This window comes from Astatotilapia calliptera, chromosome 5 (assembly GCF_964374335.1).
Source record: "Astatotilapia calliptera chromosome 5, fAstCal68.1, whole genome shotgun sequence".
In the NCBI taxonomy this organism is placed as follows: Eukaryota; Metazoa; Chordata; class Actinopteri; order Cichliformes; family Cichlidae; genus Astatotilapia; species Astatotilapia calliptera.
Genome location: NC_137426.1, coordinates 9,401,153 through 9,427,162, shown reverse-complemented (window position 1 = coordinate 9,427,162; position 26,010 = coordinate 9,401,153). Strand labels below are relative to the sequence as shown.

At 39.5% G+C, this 26,010-nt stretch overlaps 1 protein-coding gene across 27 annotated transcripts in view; it reads left to right on the top strand.

Moving 5' to 3' along the window:
• eif4g3a (eukaryotic translation initiation factor 4 gamma, 3a) overlaps positions 1-26,010 on the top strand; it is a 69,265-nt gene that overhangs the window by 21,339 nt on the left and 21,916 nt on the right. For 6 of the 27 annotated variants that reach the window (XM_080301671.1, XM_080301661.1, XM_026167108.2 and 3 more), the window contains 14 exons: positions 2,271-2,303; positions 7,594-7,614; positions 10,269-10,448; positions 11,984-12,095; positions 12,280-12,440; positions 14,928-15,053; positions 16,286-16,529; positions 17,091-17,858; positions 18,663-18,751; positions 20,939-21,227; positions 21,461-21,585; positions 23,690-23,809; positions 25,158-25,313; positions 25,496-25,693. In XM_080301671.1, coding sequence (XP_080157797.1) covers positions 2,271-2,303; positions 7,594-7,614; positions 10,269-10,448; positions 11,984-12,095; positions 12,280-12,440; positions 14,928-15,053; positions 16,286-16,529; positions 17,091-17,858; positions 18,663-18,751; positions 20,939-21,227; positions 21,461-21,585; positions 23,690-23,809; positions 25,158-25,313; positions 25,496-25,693 — 2,622 coding nt within the window. The remainder of the gene's footprint in view (positions 1-2,270; positions 2,304-7,593; positions 7,615-10,268; positions 10,449-11,983; positions 12,096-12,279; positions 12,441-14,927; positions 15,054-16,285; positions 16,530-17,090; positions 17,859-18,662; positions 18,752-20,938; positions 21,228-21,460; positions 21,586-23,689; positions 23,810-25,157; positions 25,314-25,495; positions 25,694-26,010) is intronic. The other 21 variants (XM_080301653.1, XM_080301672.1, XM_080301664.1 and 18 more) reach the window with 11 other exon arrangements.

Here is a 26,010-nt window from a genome sequence, read left to right as displayed (position 1 = left end):
TGTGCAGAATAAAGGAATGTAAATTACATCAAAGTGGCAATTCTTTATCTAAGCTTTACTCACTTTCTAAGGGAAGCTTAAAGTGGACCTGTTGCGCTCATTTCTAGTTCCGTTTATTTTATTCTTTGACTTTCCTACAATGGCTTTGCATAAAAACGATTACTTGACTTGTACTGGGTCCCATAGTTCTGACTGAAATGAATGATTTCACCTCCTTTCCCTTTAAGGTCAACCTCCTTTTAAGCTAAATTTCATCTGATTGGCTGCCTCTCACAAACAGAAGATTTAAAAAGCATATGGGTTCTGTTTTTCTCTCATAGGGATTACTTATGGATATGCTTACCTCATTAACAACTATGACATGTTTAATGTGAACATCCAACACTGTAAGAATATATACACAAACTCCAATTCTAAAAAAGTTGGAATTTATTTACATTTAAAACAGAGCACAATGATTTGCAAATCTCAACACCCATATTTGATTTACAAAAGAAAATAGAAATCATATCAAATGTTTAAACTGAGATTTTAAGAGTTTGATGAAAAATTTTAGCAGCAACACATTTCAAATAACTTGGCTAAAAAAGCAAGTGGTACATAAAAGAAACCGCTAGAACTAAAGCGGAAAACTGTTTGCAATCAGAAATCAAAATTTGAATCTTTTTTTGGAAAACATTGACGCTACATCCATCAGATTAAAGAGAAGGACCATCTGGCTTGTTATGAGTGCTCAGTTTTAAAGTCTACATCTCAGATGATTTGGGAATGCATCAGAGAAATATCTGCTGTCATCTAGATGATGTCCTTTTCAGCAAAGCCCTTGCATTTTTCAGCAAGACAATGCTCAAGGCTTTGTAGTAGAAGAGTCTGATTGCTGAACTGCCCTCCATGCAGTCTAGACCTTTAAATAACTGAAAACATTTAGAGCATCATGAAATGAAAAAATAAGACAAAGAAGACCCAGAACTGTTGAGCAGCTAGACTCTGTAGAGTAGGGTGTCAAAACTCTAGCAACTACTGTCCTCAGTTTCCAGATGTTTACAGGTGGTTGTAAAAACAAATCCCAACATTTTTGAGACGTGTTGCTGCCATCAAATTCAAAATAAGCTAAAATTTGCTTGTTAAAAGTTAAATTTTCCCACCTTATCATTTGATATGTTTTCTGTATTGTATTGTGAATAAAATACAGGTTTATGTGGTTTGCAAGTCGGGATGGGACATGATATGAATTTAGCTTTGTGGTCAAATGTTTGAGCATGTTGGAGGTATTTCCCCCCCTTTGTTGTGATCAAAGCTCTGCTTGTGTTGCAAGTGAGCCTCACGTCCTTTTTTTTTTTTTTTTTTTTTTTTTTTTTTTGGAGCGCTTCTCTTGATGCCACCTTGGATACTTTCCAAACCAAAATATGGAGCGTTTACATGACGTCGTAATGCAAATGCATCAGACGTCAGTGGAACAAATAACCAGGATCGTTAGGCAGGCAGATGAACAATTCCAAGGAACTGAACTTCTAGATTGCAATCTCTATTTGCAAGTAACTGCAATTTTTCTTTTTATTTTAGAAATCATTCCAACTTTTTTTGAATTGGGGGAAAAAAAAACAGAAAACCATCATAGGTCCATTTTAAGCTTGATATTAACTACCAAGCAGGTCTTTTGGTTTTGCTGGTGGTTCTGCTTCTCTTTGACTGAAATATATATGCCTGAAATGTTCAGTGTAGTTGAAAGAAAACCTTTAAAGCAGGAATGATCTTTAAAAAAAAAAAATCTTACCACAAAAAGCTTAGAAGAAAATATTTCAGTATAATATTGTCTCATTTACTTTGTTTGTAAGTCTTTCTGTATCAGAAGAGCATAGCTAACAGGAAATAAGTCACTGTCCAGTAAGCCTTGTTTTAAATTCTGCCACTTAAGCCATTTTATTTCACTGCAGTATGCCTTATACAATCAAATGTATTTTTTCTGCATTTGACATTTACTCACAGTGTCTTCGCTGGCCTTAAAATCTGTTATATTCAATGTGGTAGTTACGAGTAACAATTGCAAGCTATTATTTGCAAATGCATGCTGTGACTGAGAACTAGTGTTGAATCATGTGCCATGTGTCTCTAAAGCTTTGTAGCTCTGTGGTTTTGTGTTGTACTTCCAAGCGTCGGCTTCCATTGCTCATCTTATACTGTATCTGTGTCTCTCTTATGCTCTCTCTTCTCCCCGCTTTGCCATCACTGCTTCAATCTCCTTGCTGGACCTCTCCTCCCTCCCCCACCAGTTTGCTACGGGCCCTCGACCAACCCACCATCAGGTAATTTACCCCTGCTGTACGCCCCTCCTGCTCCCTCTCTTGCATCATCATCATCATCAAAGCAGTTTGCTGGGCCCTGTTGGCAATGGCCTGTTTGTGGGGCGTCTGCTGTTCCTTAGGAGAAAAATAGTCTCAGATTTAAAAGCCTTCAAGAATCTTGGAAACAGTTAAAGAGGGTTTAATTGTCATGGGATGTTTCCGTGCTGCTAGTTAATCAAGATATCCAGTCAGGTGCACCGAGCTGTTTCCTGATTCTTTTTTTGAACTATTCATGTTTATTTTTATGTTGAGGGTGAAATTAGTTCCTTCCAGTAACTGTTATTTGGCCTTTATCAGCTTTTAATTTATTGATTCCTTTGGGTTCTAAGTGGAAAAAGTAGGATGTTTTGCACAAGATTTTGCAAGAAACCTTGACATTTAATGCTTTTTAAATTATATAACTTGGTTAGTTTATTCAGTTTTGTATTTTCTCAAACACACATAGTCTACAGCAGAGTACAGACCAACCACTGTTATTCATTATATTGACAGTTTTGAAAGCGATTCTGTCTGCATATTAATTTTTGTTTTACCTTATGCTTTAAATTAGGAATTGTGTTTAGCCACTTTGTTTTAGCACCTTTAATTTAAAATAGAAATATTGGACACTGCATTCAAATTTACAATTTAGGTTGATATCAATACAGAAAGGACTGTGTGGTAGATGATGACCTTTTAAATCAGTTATTAAAGTTTAGGTGTTTAAAAGTAGTCAGAGTGAAACTCATCAAGTCAGACAAAATTCTCATACTTAACGGTTTGCGGCAAATGCTTTTCAGTCAACGACTGCTTGAAGTCTCGGGCATAAAGTCGTCATCAGACGCTTTGTGTCTGAGAACACAGACTGCTTTTGTATACCTCTGCATTCATCTGGTTGCTTCCATCAGCAGTGAAATCATCAATAAATGCCAGTGTGAGAGCGCTGTTAGCAGCCATATATAACCACGTTGGCGAGCTTTGGTTTATAAGTTCTACATTTTCCTCTTTTCATAACTTTGATGGAGATGCTTTGTTGGTTCATACAATTTTACCATAGAGCTGCTGTTATCCTTCTTGGCTTACTTGGGGAAACCAAACAGCCACTCTATAAACCCATGGCACAACATGGAAGAGCCATCTCGATAGGAAAAGACTCAGCAATTTTAGAAGAGAACTGAATAGAATAGAGACAGAGAAGGCTGATTGGTTGAAAGAGGAGTGAAAGAAGCAGTCTACTGTGAAAAACCATCCAACAGAGGAGGTGGCTTACCACACCAACTGTCTGCCACCTACAATGCAGTTTTGCCTTAACGCCCACTCATGTCTTGCATCAGGTGATCACAATATGTTACGTGACAGGGCGAGGCAAGGTCTGACAGTGGTTTCACCTGAAACCTCTGCTGGTAATGATCAATACTAGGTCAATGACCCTCTTAAGGGGCAACTCCCACTAGGGTTTAAATACCTGGGACTCTCCACCATTTGGTTTTAGAACTGAAGAAGCTTCTGGGATGAGAGGTGAAACGTCTTCAAGAAACTTAACAAAGTCTAGTTGCTTTCTTTCCAAGCTCCTTAGATAACCAAGCAACAATAAGTGGTAGTAAAACTGGAAATGGAGAATGTTGGTCTTCAGGGTAAAAGTTCTGAGTCAAAACATTCCAGAGAGCTCAGCTTTGACTTTGAAAGCAAACGTTCTCAGTTTTACGCTTTACTGTAGTAGGCGAGTCTTTGCAGACAAGTCAGGGTCTTCCACGCAAACCATGCTCAGCTGCAGCAGTCTGCCAGCAACCAAAGCATCCGCAAGGGGGGTTTCAGTACAGCACTGTATACCTCTTTGTAACCAGTTTCACCAGCAACCATTCAGCAATTGGTCAGGAAATATACATTTTTCCATAGTGACCTGTGGTGGCCAGATGATTGGGTGTGGGCCCGTGTGACTGCGGCCTAAGCCAAGTGTCTCTTTTGAATCATTTCATTTGACACTTTCAGTATCCATTATTTTATTTCTAATTGAATGGGAGACAATTTTTTTTAGTTTTTATAGTTTGGATTGAGTACACATTATGTTTAAAGTATTCACTCTTCCACTCAAGTGCCCTTAAACAGCAGTTGTACGACTTTATTATGTTATTAGTGAAATTGAATGGGCCTACTTTTTAAAATTAATTTGTTAATCAAACAGGTAATCTGAGGTGCATGTCAATTCTTGCTCTTCTTTGGAGCAGACATCAATCTGACACCAAATTACTAATTTCATAGTAGAGAATTGTTGTGATAATCTTTACCTTAGTTTTAAGGCATTTCTCCAGTTTTGTTAATGCAAACAGGACAATTATGATATTCCACCTAAGCTCTTGGATAGAATATATTTCCTAAAAACAGAAATGGGAACATTACATGCTCATGTGGCTAAATCTGTCATATTTTTGGAATTCGTTCCCACTATAAATACCAAGATATTGCTTTTTTAACTTCTTTTTCAGTGTTAAGACAAGGTAGTGGTCAGGTAGGCTGCAGTCAAGAAAAGAGCCTAGAAAAATTGTGTGTGGATTGGCCCCATCTTCCTGTGGTGATAGCTGATACCTGTGTAAATAACACTGTGGATCCTGTTAGACTGTAGACACTGTGTAAACCAAAGTCAATAGGAGGCATGTTGATGTGTTCATGTCTTGCAGTTTGGGATTTATGATGGTGTTTGTGTATTACCTTGTGGATGCTAAGAGTCTTAGACATGTCTGGGTTCTGACATTCAATCCATGTGGCCTGCTGTTATCTTTGTGTTTGTTGATTCACACCACTATGATTCATGCAGCTGCCCGTTTATGAGGTTGATGTGTTATTTACACCCACTGGTCCACAAGATGTGCCCCCTGTCACTTGCTGTGTAACATCCTCACCTTCTGGTTGCTTCAGTGTAGACAAATTTCATATAGTCTATTAATAGGATGGTATCAAAGTGGAACCGGCGTGTTTACTGGCACAAACACAGACGCACGCACACATAAACAAGTGCACGCTCTGGCTGTCACAAATTGGTGCTGAAATTTCTTGTGCCACCACGGAAGTGGAATCGGAAAGAAGGAGGAGACAAACAGTGGCCTTTTATACCAACAGAGAAAACGGCTATTGTTTTAGTGAAACACACTCAATGCACTGTAAAATGAGCATAGAGATCCAAACATTTATTTGGTCAGAAGATAAGTCTGTCTACAAATAAGCATGATTTTTACTTGCTGTTATGATTTTCAGCACATCTTCTGTCTGTATGTGTGAGAACCAAAAGAGCAGAGTTATTGGAGATTAGTTACCACTAAAATAAACATTTGTTTGCTTGAGAGTTTCTCACTGTAAATGACTCTGTAAACCTGAATTTTCAAAAATCAAAGGTTTTATTTGTATTATTTATTTATTAGATTTGAGCTGTCAAGCATGTTGATCTCATAGCAAGAAGGTCCTGGGTTTAAATCCATTGGCTCCTGGGAGCTTTCTGTGTGGACTTTTGAGTTTTTATGTTCTCCCTGTGCCTGCGTGGGTTCTCTTACACTCCAGATTTAATTTGATCATTTCAGTTTAGTTTTTTTTAGTATGAGTTTGTTTAAAATTCATTAGTTTTAGTTATATATTTTTTAAAATCATCATACAAGGGTTTTTTCTCAGGGACAAGATTTAGGAAAATCAGAAAAGATAATACGACATAATGACAGCACTTTGAAAGCAGTTGACTCACTGTCATGCAGATATCTTAAATCTCATTAAACATGCACCAAAGTCTCCTCAGGCTGGTTGTGTTGATAAATTTGACCAAACCAAATCCAAAAGATGAAAATTAAGGACATTTCCTCTATATTTTTAATTTAGTTCGTTTTCTAAGTTTGAAAAAATGTTTCAGTTTTTTCAGTTAACTCAAATATTTTGTCATAGACTAAAAACTAAAGTTAGGTAAGTTTAAATAACCCAGTGACCCTAAATGGTATGAAGATACTCACTTTCAGCATTTTCTTTTGAGTTTGAGGAGTTGGTTTTAGCAATATGTTAAAAATAGAAGTATCACAGTAAAGTAGTTCTGTTAAGAGAGAGACGCAGTACTCCTGAAGTAAAGTCTGTGGGAGAATTCTCCAGAGGGACAGCAGTGGCGAGAAACGCTATTATTAGAAGGACTTTGTTAGCAAGGTGAATCTATTGAATGTACGACTGCATTCTCCAGACACAGATACCTGCTAATTAGTGCTAAATAGAAGTTGATACAAACCATATTGGAAAAAAATGCCAAACAAACTGGTCAAAAATATGTATTAGGGGACTAATTCGAGTGGCTGCTACTTAACTATGTGGTAGCTGCATTGAAGCAAAAAAAATTAAACCATGAAGTTAATGAAATGCAAAAAAAAAAAAATTATTAATGGCTAGAAGAAAAGAACATTGTCATACACATCATGTGCTTTATGTTTATTTCTTTGCAAACTAAATGAATTAAGGAATGGTAGGGAATGGACCAAACCACTGCGAGGCAAATCATCTGCAAGGATGAGTACATTTTCTAACTGTGAAACGTGTTGTTTTGCATCTATAATTAACACCAGAACTGTTATAATTATCGTTGTCATTGTTTAACATGTACATATGTGATTAGTGATTTGAATTAGCTGAGGTGAAGCCAGCTGTTTTTGGTAGTTTTGCTTTGTTTTCGTATTTCATCCCAGGAGGTTGTTGCCTGGGTTTCACCTAAACTCTGGTGGCAATTCTAGTAACATATGAAGGTCAGGGGACTGAAATGAAGCCCATCTGCTCCATAATATAGACATGTGTCTGAAACTCATCGTTCATGCAGCCCGTAACACTCCCTCCTCTTGCTGAGCCAGTGATTCAGGTGACAGTGAGATCCCTCTGGTGCAGAGAAGTCCCACTTCATTGTCACGAGGGTTTAATCATCCCAATTGGCAAAGAAACCCTTTCTAAAAATGCATGTTTAAATAATAGTTATGTGCATGTTACATTGGGTGCCACATGGCAACAAGTGAAATACCGATCTGACATTTTGACTGTGACTTTTGAGTCTTTCCTGCTCTACTGCCCAATTATTACCCATCACATTTTCTGAGATTATTTTATATATATTAGTTATATATATTGCCAAAGCGATTCCGAACCAGGTACTGTGTCATTTAGATAGAAGTAATGGGACAGCTTTCTGTTGATGTGTGTGGCCGCTTAAATCTCACCAGTATGGTCTCCTATTGGCTTTTCTCTTTTTTTCCTGCTTTCAATACCCAAGGGAGGATTCAGGCCCATCCAGGTAATTTACCTCTTTGTCTAAAGTCTCTGCAGACCTGCATGGCATGACGAGGATCATGCTCAAATAATCCCATCCCTCCTGACTTTTTACCCTATACACCCCTTCATCTTCACTGCAGTGTACTCTTAGTACGGTGGACTTTCATCATCATTTTTTCCCCTATGTCCTGTCTTTTATCCCGTGGAGGATCATTAGTGGAATTTTCAGTTTATAATTTTTTAGTTTTCTCCCCATTCATTACTCATCCTCTATCACCTTGCACAGTTAAATGAACAGCATGCACAATTAGAGAGAAACTGTATATTCCCTCCCAAGTATTTGTTCTTTTAGATAATTTTTTGTCCTTTGTGAAAAGAAATGTGTTTGCTGCCTTGGAAATATGTTTTATGTTATATAGGTGACTAATTTATGTATATATGGTTACAGTCTTGTTGGGGGAGTTGTTTTAGTGATTGTTTTAAGCCTGTTTTTAAGTGACAAAGCTCCTTTGTGTTAATAATGTTCTGAATTTTTTTGTCTCTGTCTCGTTCTCTTGCTTTGCCAGCAGAGACTGATAATGACTTTTCCGGTAATTTCCCAGATTTTCACAGAGCTATTTACAATAAAGCCATTGAAGTTGATTTATTATGTTAAAGGTGATTTCCCTCCTGGATATTTTTAGACTGTTTTACAGCATTGTTTATTCTGCTCTCCATTCTGTTCTTCACTGAGGCACTCTGTGACTGTGGTTGGGTATTCCCAGCTTGAGTCCCGCTTATTTGGAAGTCGGTCACAGCTGTTGGTGGTGGTCTTTCTTCAGGCCCAGCACACAAAGTTTCAGCATATTAAATTCATTGGGCTAATCAAATACAGACCCTCTCTGATGTTTAACTTTTAAGTGATTGTGACATGTATTTGAAAAGCCACTGTAGCTGGAGTGACTGTGAGTATTGTATGTTTTTGTTTTGTTTTTCTGTTCTCTTTGACACACCAGAAAAGACCATATTTCTGCATGACGAGCAGGTCAGTGGCCTGTGTCGCACATTCTGTACAGCTGCGAGATTGGCCAAAACAAAAATCATAGTTAAGGGCTCTTAAAAGTCTGAGCTTTTACTTTTTTCTAGTTGTACATTCCAGGTAAAAAAAACTGGAAACTTTTGCTTTCCCTTAAAGTTTTTAGGGCCTTCTCCAGGAAACCATAACCAGGTCTATCTCTGGTCTTGTGATTTCTGGCAGGAGGATTGCAGCAAGAGTGAAAGTGAAGTTTTACACGACAGTATTGAGACCTGCTATGATGTATGGTTTGGAGATGGTGACGCTGCCACCAAGTCCACAGAGGTTTTTGGATGTAGTGGGTTGATGAGATAGAAGAGGATGCAAGGTTTGGGGTGGGATGGAGGCAGATGATATACTGAGGAAACCTGTAATATGAGCAGTCAAAAGAGGAACAGTTTTATCTCTCGCCTCCAGGTTGCTTATCCAGCTATACCGTGATCTTACTAATATTCATACCACAGAAAATCTCCATCTGTGTATAAATCCCAAATAAAACTGTGATTAAAAAAGGCAACAAGGGACGGATAAAATATCCGGAAGTTTGACTCAAAACAATGTATTAACACACCAATGTTTATAGTAAATAATTTAATCTATCCCATTCATCTTGGTAGCAAATGGCAACAGGATATATTATTGACAGGAGAAACATCATGACTGCTTGATGGATTTAAAGAGGTTCCATCATTCCCAAACAGGAAAATCACCAGAATTGTGATAAAATCATATTTTAACCCTGATTGTGTTACATTCATGAATGGAAGTGGTGTAAAGACAGTAGCATACACAACAGAACTGAAATAAAGCACAGAGAAAACAATCTTTGTTTCTTTTAATGCATCTGTGCCTTGATTAGTTTTTTCACTCTGAATTGCTAGAACAAAATTTTGTAATGAGAAAGATATGACAGCAGTCTCTTGACTCAATTTTGATCTGAGTCAAGAGATCTGACCTAAACCAAATGATCCACCACCTCAATCGTGACCATGTCGGACACTTTAACAATAGAAACATTGTGAAGCTGCCCGGGATCACGACAGCAATGTACACATGAGGTTTGACCGAGTCGGATGATTGCAGTTCTGTGCTGTGGGCATTTTTTTTTTTAACTCAAATGTCATCTCTGTTTGAATGACTTAATCGTGCTTTTAAGGCTGCTGGTTAGATGTTTGTGGCAGGATGAAAAATTAAGGACTTGAGTGTGTAAAGTGAGCTAAATTCAGACTGGTGCCACTATGTAAATATTCATCTGATTCATCACATTTCTTGCCAGCTAAAATATGTAATCCAAACTTCAGAGAGATGTTTAGTAAATAATTCAAGGAAGAGATTATTGGTTATTTTTGGAGGAAAAGTGACATAAAAGTGTTTTTGACTTTCAGAGTGGGTCTAATGAAACAGTCTGAACTGTCTGCAGCATTGCTTTCAGGGAAAGTTGTGGTCACTGGCCTTTTTTAAGCTGCTGATAAAAACCAAATCTGGAGTAAAGGTCTAAAAGTCTACTTGCTTGTAGTTTAGAAAAAGCATGACAGACTGCTGAAATGAGACTTTGTATCTGGGGTAGTATTCAATGTCTTCTGCTGTTTCTCTCTCTATTTTTTCTGCCTTGTTATCTTCAGTTTTTTCAGAGGACTCAAATGCAGCCTGCAAGGCCCACCATCCCGACGAACACGCCCTCGATACGGCCTGGCTCACAAGCTCCCACGGCAGCCGTCTACCCCACTAATCAACCAATAATGATGACCATGGCACCCATGCCTTTCCCTTCCCCCCAGGCTGCACAGTACTACATCCCACAGGTAAAGAAGTCACTATTATAGGTACAATTAAGACTACTAAAATAGTTGCTCTATCTATTTATCAATACCATTCTTCAACTCTGATTGGGCCTTACATTTATTTTTACTTTTCAGCAAAAACATGTATCGGAAAGTTTCCACCAAGAGTATTAAAATCAACTTTTCTGTGTTATTTTAATTTGAAACTCCGATAAGAATTCAAATGATATATAATATGTAAATTAGAGCACTTCAGAGGTGGTGTTAAAATGTTTTGTTTGGAAACAGCTAGGCTAGTTGTTTGTCTGCTGTTTCCATTCATTGTGCCAACCTCATCCAGTTTTATGGTGGCTGTATATTTAATTATTCAAACTTAAAGTGTCAGGAAAACATTTTAGACAGCACCCAGCAATAAAAATGAATGGTCATATTTAAGATTAAAGTTTTTGATTACATTAACAATTGCTTTAAGTGGCCCTAGTGTGCTTTTTGTTATTTTCTGTCATATATATTTACACTGTCATGTACCAAGAAATTGAGCTGTGCTAGTCTGTAGTGGTTAAGAAAGAGATCTCTCGAATAGAAGTAACCTCCTCTCAAGTGTATGTGGTCTCTTCCACAGAGTAGGGCAGTTACTCCTTTGCATTGAAAGCAGCTGCTGAAGTTGTTTTCAGGGTGTTTTTCTGGCACATCCATGCGGGAGAAGATCTTTGAGCTGACCGAGAGCACACGAGATAGGATGTATTTGTCAGTTAGTTTGGGAATGCCTTTGTATCCACCTGAAGGCATCTCTGGTTAGACTGCTGCCCCCATGACACAGAGTCAGAAGTGTAAAACTCAATGGATGGTTATACTATAACAGTAGTGGGTGCTTATATAAAAAGTACCCAAAGTTTCAAATAACAAGTTCGGTGAATGCAAATTTTCAGGTATGAGAGCCAAAAGCCCAAGCTTCAAACTGTTCCAAAAAGTTCTGGCTTAAAATAGAGAAGCCCCTCCCACCTGCTGTTGAAATCTTCTGTTTGAAAATGGCAGCCAATGAGAAAAGAAGTGGGCCAAAAGTAATCTGAAAGGGAGGGAAAATAGTTTATTTCAGACAGAGAATGAACAAGAGGATTACTACACGCTCTAGTGTAACATAAATGAGAATTATTTATGAACTGTGCAGTTTAATTCATGCAGAATTATTCCACTAGCATCTAAGAGTAAAACCACATGCTAGGTCTTTATGTCTTTAGCAGAGTATCAGCTATACTCATAGCTCCACATTAGATGTATAAAGTTTGCGCACCAGCAGCAGCATTGCCTTTTGTGTTATGCACAAATATTTTGCGTGTCCTCTGAACAACCCTAAAAGATCATAATAAACTGGTCTAGACAGAATTCAGTGGATTATTCAAAGGATCATCAAAAGGACCATTAAAACCCATAAAAACTCCCACAAATGCTAAAAATAAAAAAATAAAAACGAAAAAGGACCCAAAAAATAAAAGACTAAACCGGTCAGTACATGTCTTGTTTTCATTGGTTGTCTCTCTCTTTTGTCCTCTATACAGTACCGCCCCAGTACACCCTACGTGGGACCTCCTCAACAGTATTCTGTACAGCCCCCAGGGTCTGGCACCTTCTATCCTGGACCAGGTCCAGGGGAGTACCCAGCCCCATATCGTGAGTCACTAATGCAACACATACACATGCAGTGGTAGTCCTGTACCCATAAAATCTCAGTTAATGACAGAGTAGCACAAACACTCACTAACTCTCTTGTGTGCCTACAGTGCTGTGACTGTAAGGTTTAACTAAGATGTCCTTTCTTCTGTTCTTGTTTGTCTTTTCTTGCAAATTCATTCAGATCCCCTCAGGTACCACCCACCTGTCTCACCCTCTGTCCCTGCTCCCGTTCCCACAGCTGGTCCACCCTACTTCCCAGGACAGTCTGTTTACCCCCCGTCACCCCCTATCATAGTGCCTACACCACAGCAACCTCCACCAACCAAGCGTGAGAAGAAAACAGTGAGTATCCTATTAATTCTGTAATTTTTTTAAAGGGAAAAGTTGACACAATACTTATTTCTTTTTCTTTTTTTTGGGACAAATTTCACCTCTAAGTCAGTTCACACAACATAAAAATAAGAATTTCAACGATTTCACAGTGAAAATTATTCCAACCAAGGCTGAAATTGTTTTTCTTTTTTTTTATTCACCTGCATGATTTTCGTTCAAAGCCTTTGAAGAAGATACATTGTCCATCACAAATAAAGAGATGACAGACTACTTCAATAATCTGGCATAATTCAGTGGGCATCCTTTACTTAAATATTAAAGATATTTTGTATAACTTTTACAAAACCTTTGTTAGTAATGACACCTATAACTTTTAAGTAAACTGGAATCAGCATCCTGTTGCGCACTTTTGTATAGGTGGGCGTTGGCCAAAACACTCTGGTGACAAGGCTGTAGTTTGACTAAACACTGTTTCCTTTAGGTATGCTTACAGTGGCATTTATTTGTCTCTTTGTCAGCTGGATATGCTTCATTTTTTGTCTCTGGGGCTGGAAACTGGTCATTTGTTGACGTTGGCTGGCCCCTAGCTATGACATTAGCTCGCGTTGTATCCTGTAAAGTAGCGGAAGGGAGGCACCCCGAGGATAGAGTGCTGTGAAATCGTATATGCCCCCTTTCTGATTTCTTAGTTTTTTGCACATGTCACACTTAAAGGTTTCAGATCATCAAGCAAGTTTTAATATTAGACAAAGATAACTAGACTAAATACTTCCTCTTCATAGAATAGAATCAAATAGCCTTTTAATGTCATTTTACATGTACAGTGAAATTGTGGGGACTCACACAAACTGTGCAGGAAATACAAATAGTAAGACAACAGGAACAAATAAAAACAAGAGGAATATACACAAAACAAGAGGAAGCCACACAAAAGAAGTCACACATTAAAGGGACTTTTTAATTTGTGCCTTTTCATGCTGGAGAGTTGCTGTTTTTAAATGATAATTTCATTCATTAAGGGGAAAAACTGTCCAAACCTACCTAGCCCTACATGAAAAACTAATGGTAGATTTGCATACCTTTTTTCCTCTTAATCAATTAAATCATCATTTGCAAAAGATTAAGGAATCTGAAAGAGGCTGGATACTTTCTCGTGGCACTGTAAATACCGAATCACTTGGATTTTCAGGTTGACTCCATACTGGTCCTAAGCCTGGGTATTTTTTTTATTTTTTATTAAGGAAACACTTCTATCCCTAAGCAAGTAGTTGTGTCCTTTTGGTCTACTGTTCCTACTTAATTGTGTTTTAATTTAAGGTAATTAAGGTAATTCATTCATTCCTATATGTAAAGAAGGTGTGTTTTCTCTTCATGGTGGAAAGTTGGAAAGGAACTCCTCACTGTTTCTTAGGCTATGTTCACACTGCAGGCGAAAGCGCATCAAATCTGACTTTTTTGACCCTATGCGACCCATACCCGATCATGGTACGACAGTGTGAACGGCACAAATCCGATATTTTCAAATCCGATCTGGGTCACTTTCATATGCGGTACTGAATCGGATACACATCTGATGTTTCAGAAAGCGACTGCTGTGTGAACGGTCAAGTCGCATTAAATCCGTCTTTTACGTCACTGACACAAGACAGATGCCAATTATCAGTGCTGGAGAAGCGCCCAATAAGACATCGCAAGCGCTTCCTGGCCGTCCCGTGTAGATGTCAGTGAAACTGTTGGGAAGACAACGTTGGAGAAACGTGACCATTTTATTTGTACTGTATAATCTGCAGATTCTGACAGTAATCTGCAACTATCCTTTGAAGCACCGCTCCTCTCTAAAACAGCAATAAGGATAATTATTAGGCCATATGTAAATAACAAAATAACTTTATAACTTAAAGCAAATTGGGAAACGTAAAGTCCGAAACAAGTCTTTATATTAAGGCCATCAGTCAAACAATACTGTTTGGTCTGGGTCTAAACAGAGCACCTTGTGTGACGTCTTCTTTTGCGCATGCGGGCCGCTTTGAGGGTTCACACTAGAGCGCGTTTGCTGTCACATTTTATTCGTAGTGTGAACAAGCAGACAAAAAATTGGATTTGATCAAAAAATTGGAATTGAGCATTAAGACCTGCAGTGTGAACGTAGCCTTAGTTTCCCTCGTCTCTCGTGTGTTTGTGTAGAAGTTCAGTTCACCCAACTTTTGATGGTTGACTTGTCCAGCGAGAATTATGTTGAAAAGTACCAGATATTACCGATATAACAATTTTTCTAGCGTGTACAACATACGTGTATTTGTTGAATTAAAAGCTGGTCATTATATCATCATTTACAGCCAATTTGAGTGTGAGATTCCCTCCAAGTCTGATTCCTTCCTTTCTTAGCTGATAAAATACATCATCTACTGCTGATGCAGGATTGCTGTAAGACTTGAGCGCTTTAGTAAGGTCTGATTTTTTTTTTCTTCTTCTTCTTTTGTGCCATTGTCCTCCCAGATCCGTATCCGTGACCCCAATCAGGGTGGCAAGGATATCACAGAGGAGATCATGGCAGGGGGTTCAGGGAGCAGGAATTCAACGCCTCCTGTCGGCCCCCCCTCCTCTACACCAACCCCACCACAGGTATGGCTTACTCTGGAATACCCTCACTCACCTCTCACCTGCAGTAGTTACGTAGAAGTATTTAGAGAGGTGGAAGGTTTCATATTCCTTGGTTGCAGTGTGAGCTCTCTGCTCTAATCTCCTCTCTGCCACTGTGTGTGTCAGACAGGATCAGTTTATTCAGCCATCTTGCCCTATCATAAGAAATTAATGAGGGCTTTCAGCCTAGAATGTTACATGCCTGTTGTATTTTAATCAGGGCCAATATTTAAAAGTAAATCTTTGCACATTCATTATGTTCATTCCCTTGGTTTCTTAGCCTGTTTCTGGGAGCATAAAAGCTCAAAAGCTCACATAAAGATAATAACCAAGTTAGATTATTATTAAATGCCACATACAGTATGTGTAGATATGGAGGTGGTTCATAACTTGTAAATATCACTCTGCATGTGATAGTCTCATAGCAATAAGTAAGTTTTTGTAATCTTGTTTAACAGCTCTTGTTAATCTTACACCTGCTTTTCTTCCTTTCACTGTTTCTGTTCATTCACTACCTTTTACAGTAGATTGCATATGTAATTTCTTTATACTCCTACTCCTTCATCAGAATCCACTCAGGTTGCAGATTCTACTAACTCTGTTCAATCTATTCTTGCACAAACAAACAAAATAAAAAATTGAATTTGTTTGGCATCGTGCTTAGATAAATATGGAAATGTGTTGGTACTCATTCCTGATCTTTACATCGCCGACTACTCATACTGCTGCTTTATAAAAAACAAAAAGTAGCCCTTGTTTTATATGGAAAATCTAGTGTTCTAATGCTATTGACACATTTTAATAAATGATAAAAAAGAAAAGCCCAAATGAGACAGATTCCCTGGATTCTGAATTCTGAGAGGGATGTTAGGACTTCTTCCTCCCTGTGTCCTTCTGTGGATGTTAACAGTGTCTTTCCTCTTTTTCTCTGTCTTTTTGTGCCCCCTCCCAATTTCATTTTTAATGCATCTACCCCCTTTTCGCTGTGCTTTAATTCCGCATCGTCCTGATCTTCTCCTCTCCTCCTGCCCTTCCTCTCGCATCCCTCATTCTCCGTCTTTCTGTTTCTCCTGTCTTGTCTTTCATCTCTCCTCTTATTCTACCTCGTTGGACTCCTTATTTTTGCTTAATTCTGCATTTGGGCTTGTTTATTTGTTTGTGTGCGTGCTTGCCTGCATCTTTGTGCCTCTCTTTCTGGTTTTCTGTGTTGCTAGTTTTTATGGCCGCACCCTCATTATCCTCACATTTTCTACCTCAAATCGCAGCAGCCGAGCAGCAGCCAGACTCCGGAGCAGCAGCAGCAGCAGTCGCAGCCTCAGCCTCCTCCGCAACAGCAAACCCATCCTGGAAGCTACACGTTGGAGTCACCACAACCACCACAGTCCCAACAGTCTCAACAGCCCCAGCAGCCACAGCAGCCGTTGACAGCTGTGGCTTCAGACACCAAACCAGGGCCAGGTCTGCCCCGAACGCTTCTTTTGTCCTTAAATGTCATCTAAAACTCCCCAACACATAGGGGCCCAATCCTATTACATTACATAATACATACATGCATATGTAACTATAGGTATGTACATATGGTAAAAACATGCCATTAGGTGCTCAAAAAATACTAAAGTAATGTAATTGATGAATCAATGATTTTACTGTTTCATCCATAACAGCAACCAGTGTTTCCCTCTAGCTGTATTTCTTTTGGTGATTTTCAGATATTTTAAAGATCACTTTGACATTGCAGATTGAGTGCTTTCACTTTCATTTCACATTCAAATGAGTATTGAATCAACAGTGCCTCCTGCTCTTCCTGTAAATACCTGTAAGATTTGACAAGCTTTCACGGGAATTTCTCTGTTAACAATATCTTGTGCAAATGGTTGAACTTTGGTTGCTCTGGTTTGTTTTTTAATTTATTTATTTGGTAATGTTTTAACACAAAGGCGTGTTAATACATGATTCTGATTGGAAAAACCTTGAGCTTTGCTAACTGCATTCTGAAATCATTTTCCTTCCTCCTCTTAGATGACTTGCCAAAATTGGAGCCAGTTGCCCAGAAGTCTTCCTCACCTGGGCTTGTGCAGCCTGACGCTCCCTTGGAGAGACTGGAGGCCAACACTCCTGCATCTGAGCCCTCTCCTGCTCCCGAGCCCGAGCTTCCCTTCACTGCTTCTCTGGCACGCCCCGTCACTCTCCCAGTTGCAGTCGCCAACACTAGTGAACGTCCCTCAGCCAGGGAGTCCACTACTTCAGCATCTTCTCACAGCGCCTCCTCCTCTGCTGGGGAGAGCAAGCCCTCTTCGGCACCACCTCAGATGCCCAACACAGACAAGCCTCTTTTAGATGCCCCACGAACTTTAGCTGCCTCTCCATCGCTGGCTCCCAAGGCTTTGAACGGCCTTGCAGACTCTGGGACTGAGCTGGACACTCAAGCTCATGAGCCTTCTCTCCAGCCCCAGGCATCTGCTCCTGCTTATGGAGAGCTCTCCTCCTCTCAAACGTTGCCCTCTGATGTGAGGCCAGAGGTGCCCATTGCTGCTACGCTCTCCCCTATGGCACCTGTGGCTGTGGTGCCAGTCACCCTGACCTCAAGCCCCGTCCCAACTCTGCCAGTTATGCTCCCTCCTGGCCTTCCGCCTCTAGTGCAGGCCACAGCGGAGGCTGATGAGCTGAGCAAGTCCTTAGACACTAAAGACCTCATCTCTAGAGGAGGGGCAGAGGCACACGTTGGTGTTACTGACAGCAAAACAGAGTCCCAGCAACAAGCACTCACCAGGAAGAGTCCTATTACGGGTACTGAGTTCGTTTAAGTTCTTGATTGCATGTGGCATTTTAAAAGCGTGCTATAAACTAAGTGGCAGTGACAAGCCAATGAGTGGCTGTTTTATGAGTCCATTACTATTTTATGATGTTATACATAAATAGCTGAATTAAGTGGTCCTGTTGGGCACATCCATAAGGCACGTTTTTGCAGATGATCTCTTTTCAAACACTGTGCTAAAATAGCTGATCCTCAGTAGTCCACAATCAAACAAAACATAACACAGGAAAAGGAAAGGAAGTCAAGTCATGGAAATTAGAGGAAATATTTTTTACACTTTCTTGTTTCTACTTGTTTGGTAGCGAACACGGGCTTTTTATGAAATCTTCATTCATTTTGAGTGGCTGAATAAACTGAGGGTCATGTCTCGGCATTGCACCCACTGAATGTCGACTTTTTATTTTCATTTCTCTCTATGAATTTTGTTTGTTTTAACTGGATCTGGATGCAGACCTTTAGCTGAAATAAGCAAATTTAACCCGTCTCCCTTTAACTCAGTTTTGTTCTGGTTGTCAAAATATTCAAACTGAAGGTTAGAGCCATATTAAGGACAACTCCTCTCATTGAAATCATAGAGACAGTAGTAAAAACTGTCTGAAATGGAGCATTGATTGATAGTTTGATAAAACATAATGGGTTTGTAACTTGAGTAAAAAGATGCTTTTCTTGCCATCATTCTTACTAAATCAAATTTACCTTTTAAATCCCTCATGACTTGCTTGTTTACTGACTGGCTGCAAGTGATCTTAAGTTCCTGCGTTTCTGTTTCCCTGTAGTTAATCAGACTGCTTCTGCAATACCAAAGACCTGGAGAAAACCAAATGAAGGGACCTCTACTGGAGATGCACCTCAAAATGTGGATGAGGTAAGAAGTTGGCCTCTTAACTCATAATTCAGGATGAAGAGAGGAAAGAAAACCTAGGTATTGAGCTTGACATCAAATTGTAGATTCTTTTTTATTAGCCTCTGGAGAGAAGTGGCTTATAGTCTGTGGACGAATAAACAATCGATAATTTTTTGAGATACTGTGATATTTTTTTTTCTCCGAAATAGTTTTTATTTTGTCTTAATTCATTTAGGAGTAGTCCTGCAAAGTGTTACAGGAATGTGAGAGGGAGAGAGGAGGAAAGGCACAATTTGGGCAAAAGTTCAAGTGGAAAATGTTTCCACATGTGTGGTTAGGGAAGCAGACATAAATGACTTTGGGGTGTTGTTATCGTCAGCAAGGAGTTATCCATCATCTCCACTGCTCAGCCAGTCCACTGCATGTAAAACCATCTCCGTTCCACTCTCGTTTCCTTTCTTTTATGGTTTTGCACAGGCTTGTTGCTGTGGCGGAGTTCTAACACCGCCAAATACTGGCCAACAAATAAAGGGCTTTAAATGGCTTATTTTTAGTCTATGCTGAACAGGTTTTGAGCCGTTATATGCAAAAAAACAAAAAGTCACACAGAGAGGTTTTAAACATAAAACCTTAGGAGTGTAGATAATAAATAAGCCTAAAAAAGTTCATTATGTGTTTCTGTTCTCAGCTCATCTCAGTGCTGGAAGCCAGAAGTTTATATGTAAAAATAGAAGGTTTAGTAACAGATACATTAGTATCGTATACACAAAGCACACTAGGAGACAAACAAATTTCCCACATGTGGGACTAATAAAGATTATCTTATCTTATCTTAAACACAAAGAGTAAAAGAGGGGGGAAAAAAGAGGAAACCCTTTACACTGACTAAAAATTTTGTGGTGTTTCAGAGTGGTGTTTCCATGCCATGTATAAGTGGTGTTTCAGAAAATATCTCCACACCTTTGGCATTGTTTGATTTGAATTTTTTTTAGGTCTCTGATGAAGGTTATACCCTGTGTGTAGCTGTCTTGTACCATGTCCTAGCATTGTTGTTTTCCCTTCCCCTGCCACCTGCTGGGCTGTGCTCACACTGCACTAAGCTGTCTGAGTACGCTTCAGTTTGTTTCTACATCTAAACTTTTGTCTGGCACCCTTGTTCCTTTTCTTTCATGGCCAAGGTTTTTTAAGAGCATGGTGAGGTTGATTTTAGGCAATTTTTAGAATTGGTGACACACCTTGTTCTAGATTTGTAAACTTTGATGAAGGTAGCTGTTAAAGCATATGAGTCCCATTCTCATGAATAGCAGTCACACTGCATGCATACCTTGGCCAAGTTCAGCTGAACTGCTTAATGTTGTTTGGGTTCTGCATGCAGCAATCACACTAATGAAATGAGATATATTGTCTGGGTGAAATGTGCTGTTATTCCCTAAGACTGCATAACTAGCCAAAAGAAAGGTGAAGAATACAGCGGGTTGTTTACTAAACAAGCTTTTCCCATACATCAGCCAAAAGTAAAAAGGTTACATCCTTATATAATAACCGATGGGAATTTATATTGTAATACAAGTATTATAGTTGAGTTGATGGTAGACTGTATTTGTATTTTAATTGTTCTGCTGTATTACTCAGAGGAAGTTCGGTGTTTCCTGTTGTGCTGTTTATGTGCATAGATGGCGTTTGAGTCTCCACGATGAGGACTGCTAAAAGCACTGGGCTATTCAAATTCTAGTTAAATGACTGTGGGGACAGAGTAAAGGGAAATAAATGATACCAGCAGGATGTCTTTGAACTCTGTCACCATTTGTTTCAGTCTGTTAAAAGCAGCATGTTGTGCTTCAGTTTTTACATTTTCTTTTTTTATGAACTATCATTTTAGTGTGTAATATGTAAGGGACTTCCAGATGTTTATTTTACAGTAAATATGTATTTTTTGGGGGGGTGGGGGCAGTTAAAACCTGTAAAATAATTTCTGAGAGAGCTGCAGAACAGCGGCTTCTCTCAACAGATTTAATATACTGGTCTATCCTGAAAATAAACAAGTAGACCTTAATTTAATCAGTGAATACCCATTTCAAAGCTAAGCTTTCATGTACAAGTGTGCCCTGCAAGTACGTTATAATTACACCTTAAAAATATATGTTTAAATGTAACCCTAACCCTAATTTGAACACGCTTGGACCTTAATGGAATCTTGCCTCCTCATAGGATGAGACTAAGCCAGTAGATCAGCCTGCTGGAGACCAGGCTGTGCAGTCAGCTCCTCTGAGCAGCAGCCCAGCACCCCTACCATCAGCCTTCACCTCTACCCCTGCTCCTGCTTCTGGTAGCAGTCCAGAAGCTGATGGAAAGCCCACTGCTCCAGAGGAAAATGGTGAAGCAGAGTTGGAGCCAATCAGGAACGGAGCAGGCCACACCTCGGAGACGGAGAGCAGCGACAGCGGAGCCACCCCTGGAGACAAGGAGAACTCCACCGGAGCTCCTCCAGACATGGAAGGTGAGAAGGACCTCAGTCTGTGTGAACAGTGTTTTCAAATGACCCAAGGCAAAACTGAAATCCAGGGAGCAAAGGATGGAGTTCTGCATTTACAAATAAAAATATTTGTCTTTATATTTCTATATTTAGAGCTGCCTCTAAATGAAAAGCTCAGCACTTCTGTCTGTTTCTCATATCTGTTTATCCTTTTTTTCCCCCTTTACTTTCCTCTTCAATCCTGCTTGGCTGTCCAGACCTGACTGAACCCAGTGGGAAACGTCAGTATAACAGAGAGTTTCTGTTGGGCTTCCAGTTCATGCCTGCCTGCATACAGAAGCCTGAAGGGCTCCCACCGATCAGCGATGTGGTGCTGGACAAGGTAAGCTACAGATAGCCCAGCAGTCTTGCAGAATTCATAAAGCTTTAAACAGCCTGACATCTGTGTAGATAAACAGATTGCTGAAAATGTTGTCAGGTTTTTATTTTTTATTTTTGCAGATATGTGGCCTTGACAGGCCCATCTCTGTTATCTTGGGCTAAACCCCTCCTTTATTTTTTCCATTATTGTTATTTATTCCCAGAGCCAGACTTCTTGTTACCAGACTTCAGCTGACATTTAGCTAAAATCCCATATCTATCACCACTCTCTTATCACTTAAATCATTTAGTGACAAAAAAAATGATAGGTTTTGGGCATCTTTGTCTGAGGAGGGGATATTGATGTGTGCGTTATAAAGGTGCTCAGCGAGTCTTCAGGCCTCAGAACAGTAAGAAGCAAACAAAACAAAAGCATTGTCTCGTTTTAGTTGGAGGACTTTGATGGTGCAATTATTAGTATTGTCACTTCACAGTAAGAAGGCTCTTGGTTTGACCCTCCTTGTTGGTTGGGGCATTGCTGTGTGGCATTTGTGCCTGCATGAAGTCCCTGTGTTGGTTTTTCTTCCCACACAGTCCAGAAATATACTTGGTCGATTGGTGTTTCTAAACTCGCATTAAGTGCGTATGTTAGCATGTGGTTGTCTGTGTTAACGCTGTGATGGACAGGTAACTTATCCAGGTCATATCCCCCTGCTTGGACGAGGAGCTAAGAAAATGAGTGGATGGTCTTCTCTCCTCCTAAAGCAGGCTGTAGTGTGGTAGCTGGAGGCCCATGGTGGTCCTGAGGTGTATTAAATTTAGCTCTCGCTTTGGCAGTGCTTGAAGCAAGAGCTGTCCCTTTCGCTATCGATGGACTTTCGGGTGATCTGCAACTCACATAAACCGTACGAAGGAAATAAATGCAATATGATGTGGTTCTGCTCCCTTCAAAGTCACCAAAGGACTGCAGCAAAAATCCAAAAGACTGGAGTTTAAATAGCTTACACCAGTGAATGACGAGTCTTGATGGTCTCCAGCAGCATGTATTTGAAAATAAGCACAGTTGCACTCACGGCAGGGGCTGGAAGAGGTGTGCTGCTGACCCCTGATCTGAAGGTATTAACAAATGTTCTCCATGATGTAGACTAATTCCAAACAGTCCACTCTATCTCATTGATCTGAAAAATACTTGTGGTTTCAGCTTCTCAAACGTGAAGTTCAAAGCGTTGTGCATTTATTGTCATTTGGGTTTTAGACTGTTGGTCGAGGAAAAAAGAACAGACTTAAAACACAGAAATCACAGCAGGCTCTGGGCATTATTCATAATGCCATTTTTTTTAAAAGATTAAAAAATAATGGTGCTGAAAACAATCATTAATTGTAGCATTAGTTTCAAATCAACCTTTTTTTGTGAAATGGATGAAAAGGATTTTTTCAACCACATGTCAACAGGCGACAATAGACGTTGTTTTAGTTTGTTGCTCCGATCCACACATATGTATGGGTGGAGCATATGGCCTGCAGAAATGCTGTTTTGATTAAAATCACATTGCTATTATGTCACACTTGGCAGTGTCAAGAGCACATGCCCCTCCCCCATCTCTCAAAAAAGAACAACCAGGCCGGCGAACAGTTGATTGGTACAATCCCAAAGTCTCATTTTCTCTGTGGGAGAAAGTGAAATCTCACTGGAAAAGAGTCAAGAGGAAGTCAAGGACAGCTGAAAGACAAAGAGCTGGATTTGTTCTTCTCTCCTCCCCCACAACTATCTCACTCTCTCCTGCGTTCCTTTCTTCTGTCCTCCCCTTCCACATCTGGTTCTGACTTTTCTTACTGTACGGCCCGCAGAACAAGCCGAGCATAATTTATTACCGGTGCTAGAAGAACATATAAACAATAGACTGATAATGTAGTATGACTGTCATTTATTGGAGGCCACCTTTAAAAGTGACTACCGGGTTAGAAATTCATCCTTCCACACACACAAACACACTCACACACGCTTATTAGGCTCATCTTGCCCTGTTGCCAATATTACCAGATTACCAGGGTATCACTGCTCCCCCTGCTGTTAGGGTTACCTTGTGTGTTTATGTATGTCTTTGTGTATGTTATGTTTCATGCAGATGAACCAAAACAAGCTGCCGTCTCGAGCGGTGGATTCCAGGGTGATTTCCAGAGGACCCGATTTCACACCTGCTTTCGCAGATTTTGGGAGACAGATGTCTGGAGGACGAAGCTCTGCGGTGAGTCACACATGTACTCGCACAAGCTGCCACAGTCATTCATAAAATCTTACTCACACTGCTTCTACTCCAGTGTACAGTGTAACACAGTTAGTTGTACACTTGTCAAGACTGAATTAAGCTAATCAAGTGTGCCCCTATTAATAATCCATAGGGTTAATACAGTGTTTCTTACAGGTTTGGGTTGCACCCACGTTTGTCTGCATTCTGTGTTAACGTTCACTGCACCATGAGAGATTTGCTTAAGGGCAGGGTTTTGTATCCACAATGGAAATCTTAAAACGGAAACCCTATAGCTACAAGATCAATATATGAGACTCGATAAGAAAGGTTAACATCTTCAAGTAAACTATGGATGTTGAGCATGTGGCTAAAATGTAACCTAACTGAGTGGTTTGTCAGTTAACTGGATGTTGAGAAGTTAAAAGAATACAATATTTTAGAATCTATATAATATATTTGACAATGTTTTTTATTTTCTTAGTTGCAAATATTTTATTTCTCCATTACTTTGTGATAAATTAATAATTCTTAAATTATAGTAATTAAATTTAGTAATTATAGTACGGTGTTAAATCAGTGTTATTTATTGATTTATTGATATATCTATTTATTGATTAGTACAATGGTAATATCTCTTAAACGAAGTGTAATAGACTGTAATTTGATTTAGCACGTTAATACATGACAATGGCAGAATATAAGCTTAACATGCCTACGCACAAGTATATATGCAAACAAAACCTCATCCGCTACTGTGGGGATTCAGTGCAGTATGCATTATAATCAGATGCCTCTCCCATGAGTCTCCCATTCCTCGATACATTCCAACTTCACTATCTTGAGATATAATTGGCAGGAACCAGCTCTCCACCTGCTGTGGGTCCTCTATTAACTGTCACTAGTTGTGTTTGAGTCCATTTGATTGCAGGATAAGATCCTCTCTGGAAAAGCAGCTGAGGATCGCCACAATAGCAACCTGGCCAAGAAGCTAGCCAGCACGGAAAACACGATTCAGGAAGTGGTAGGGCTAGCTGGTCAGGTGCATTTGAACTTTCAAAATAACAATGGGAGGAACTTCCACTGGCAAGTCAATCACAATCAAATGAATGAAAAAATGCAAAAGAGAGTCACGGAAAATACTTGGGTGGTTTGTAGCCACCGACACACTGCAGTCTATTTAAACAGAGCTGGAATAATTTATACTTCAATGAGTGCCTCCTGGTAGTCGTGTTGTTTGTGTCCTATTGTTTTTCCTATTTCCTATTATTTTTATTATTTTTTATGTAATTAAGTCATGTCATTAGCAATGTTAACTCTCTCTTGATTTCTTTCATTATATTCACAGATAATGAGCATTGGGCAACGACGGCCTCCACCCAGGAAGATCATCATGAACGTGGTGGTGAATGATGATGTTCAGCTAAAAAAATCAGAGAATGCCTGGAAGCCTGGCCTGAAGAGAGAGGGCCTCGCAGAGGATCCAGAGATTCAGAAAACACAGGCAGGGCCAAATATACCATACACAGACAGCAAAACACACAAAATAACATAAAAGAATACAGCAAAAATTAGCCGCCTAAATAATTAAACCTACCACTAAATGAACTCACTCAATATACAGTGTCTGATTGATAAGCTGAGTTATTAAGTTCTATTTATGATTGCGTGATGGCTTCCCTACAGGAGCTCTTCAGGAAAGTACGGAGCATCTTGAACAAGCTGACGCCTCAGAAGTTCAACCAGTTGATGAAGCAGGTAACAGACCTGACCATCGACACAGAGGAGAGACTCAAAGGCGTCATCGACCTGGTCTTCGAGAAGGCCATCGATGAGCCCAGCTTCTCCGTGGCTTATGGAAACATGTGCCGCTGCCTCGCCACGGTAAGCCAATCACTGTCTCGATTAAGACGCAGAGCTGTGGTTGTGTTATGCTTTAAATTATACCGTAGCTATATTCATTCTAAGTTACTATTATACTATGCTATTATATTGTTAGTATTGTAAATATTGCATATAAATAAAAATGGGTTTAAAATGACTTTTTACATCTAAAAGGGTGTGCTTTGGTGTGCTTTTGTATAAATTTTTTTTCTTTAGTATAACATGAAAACTACTTCAGTTGTTTTGGTCTGACTTGAGTCTTAAAAGTTTCTTAGGGATGTTGTCTTTTCTCTAATTTCTCTTTACTACAAACTTTG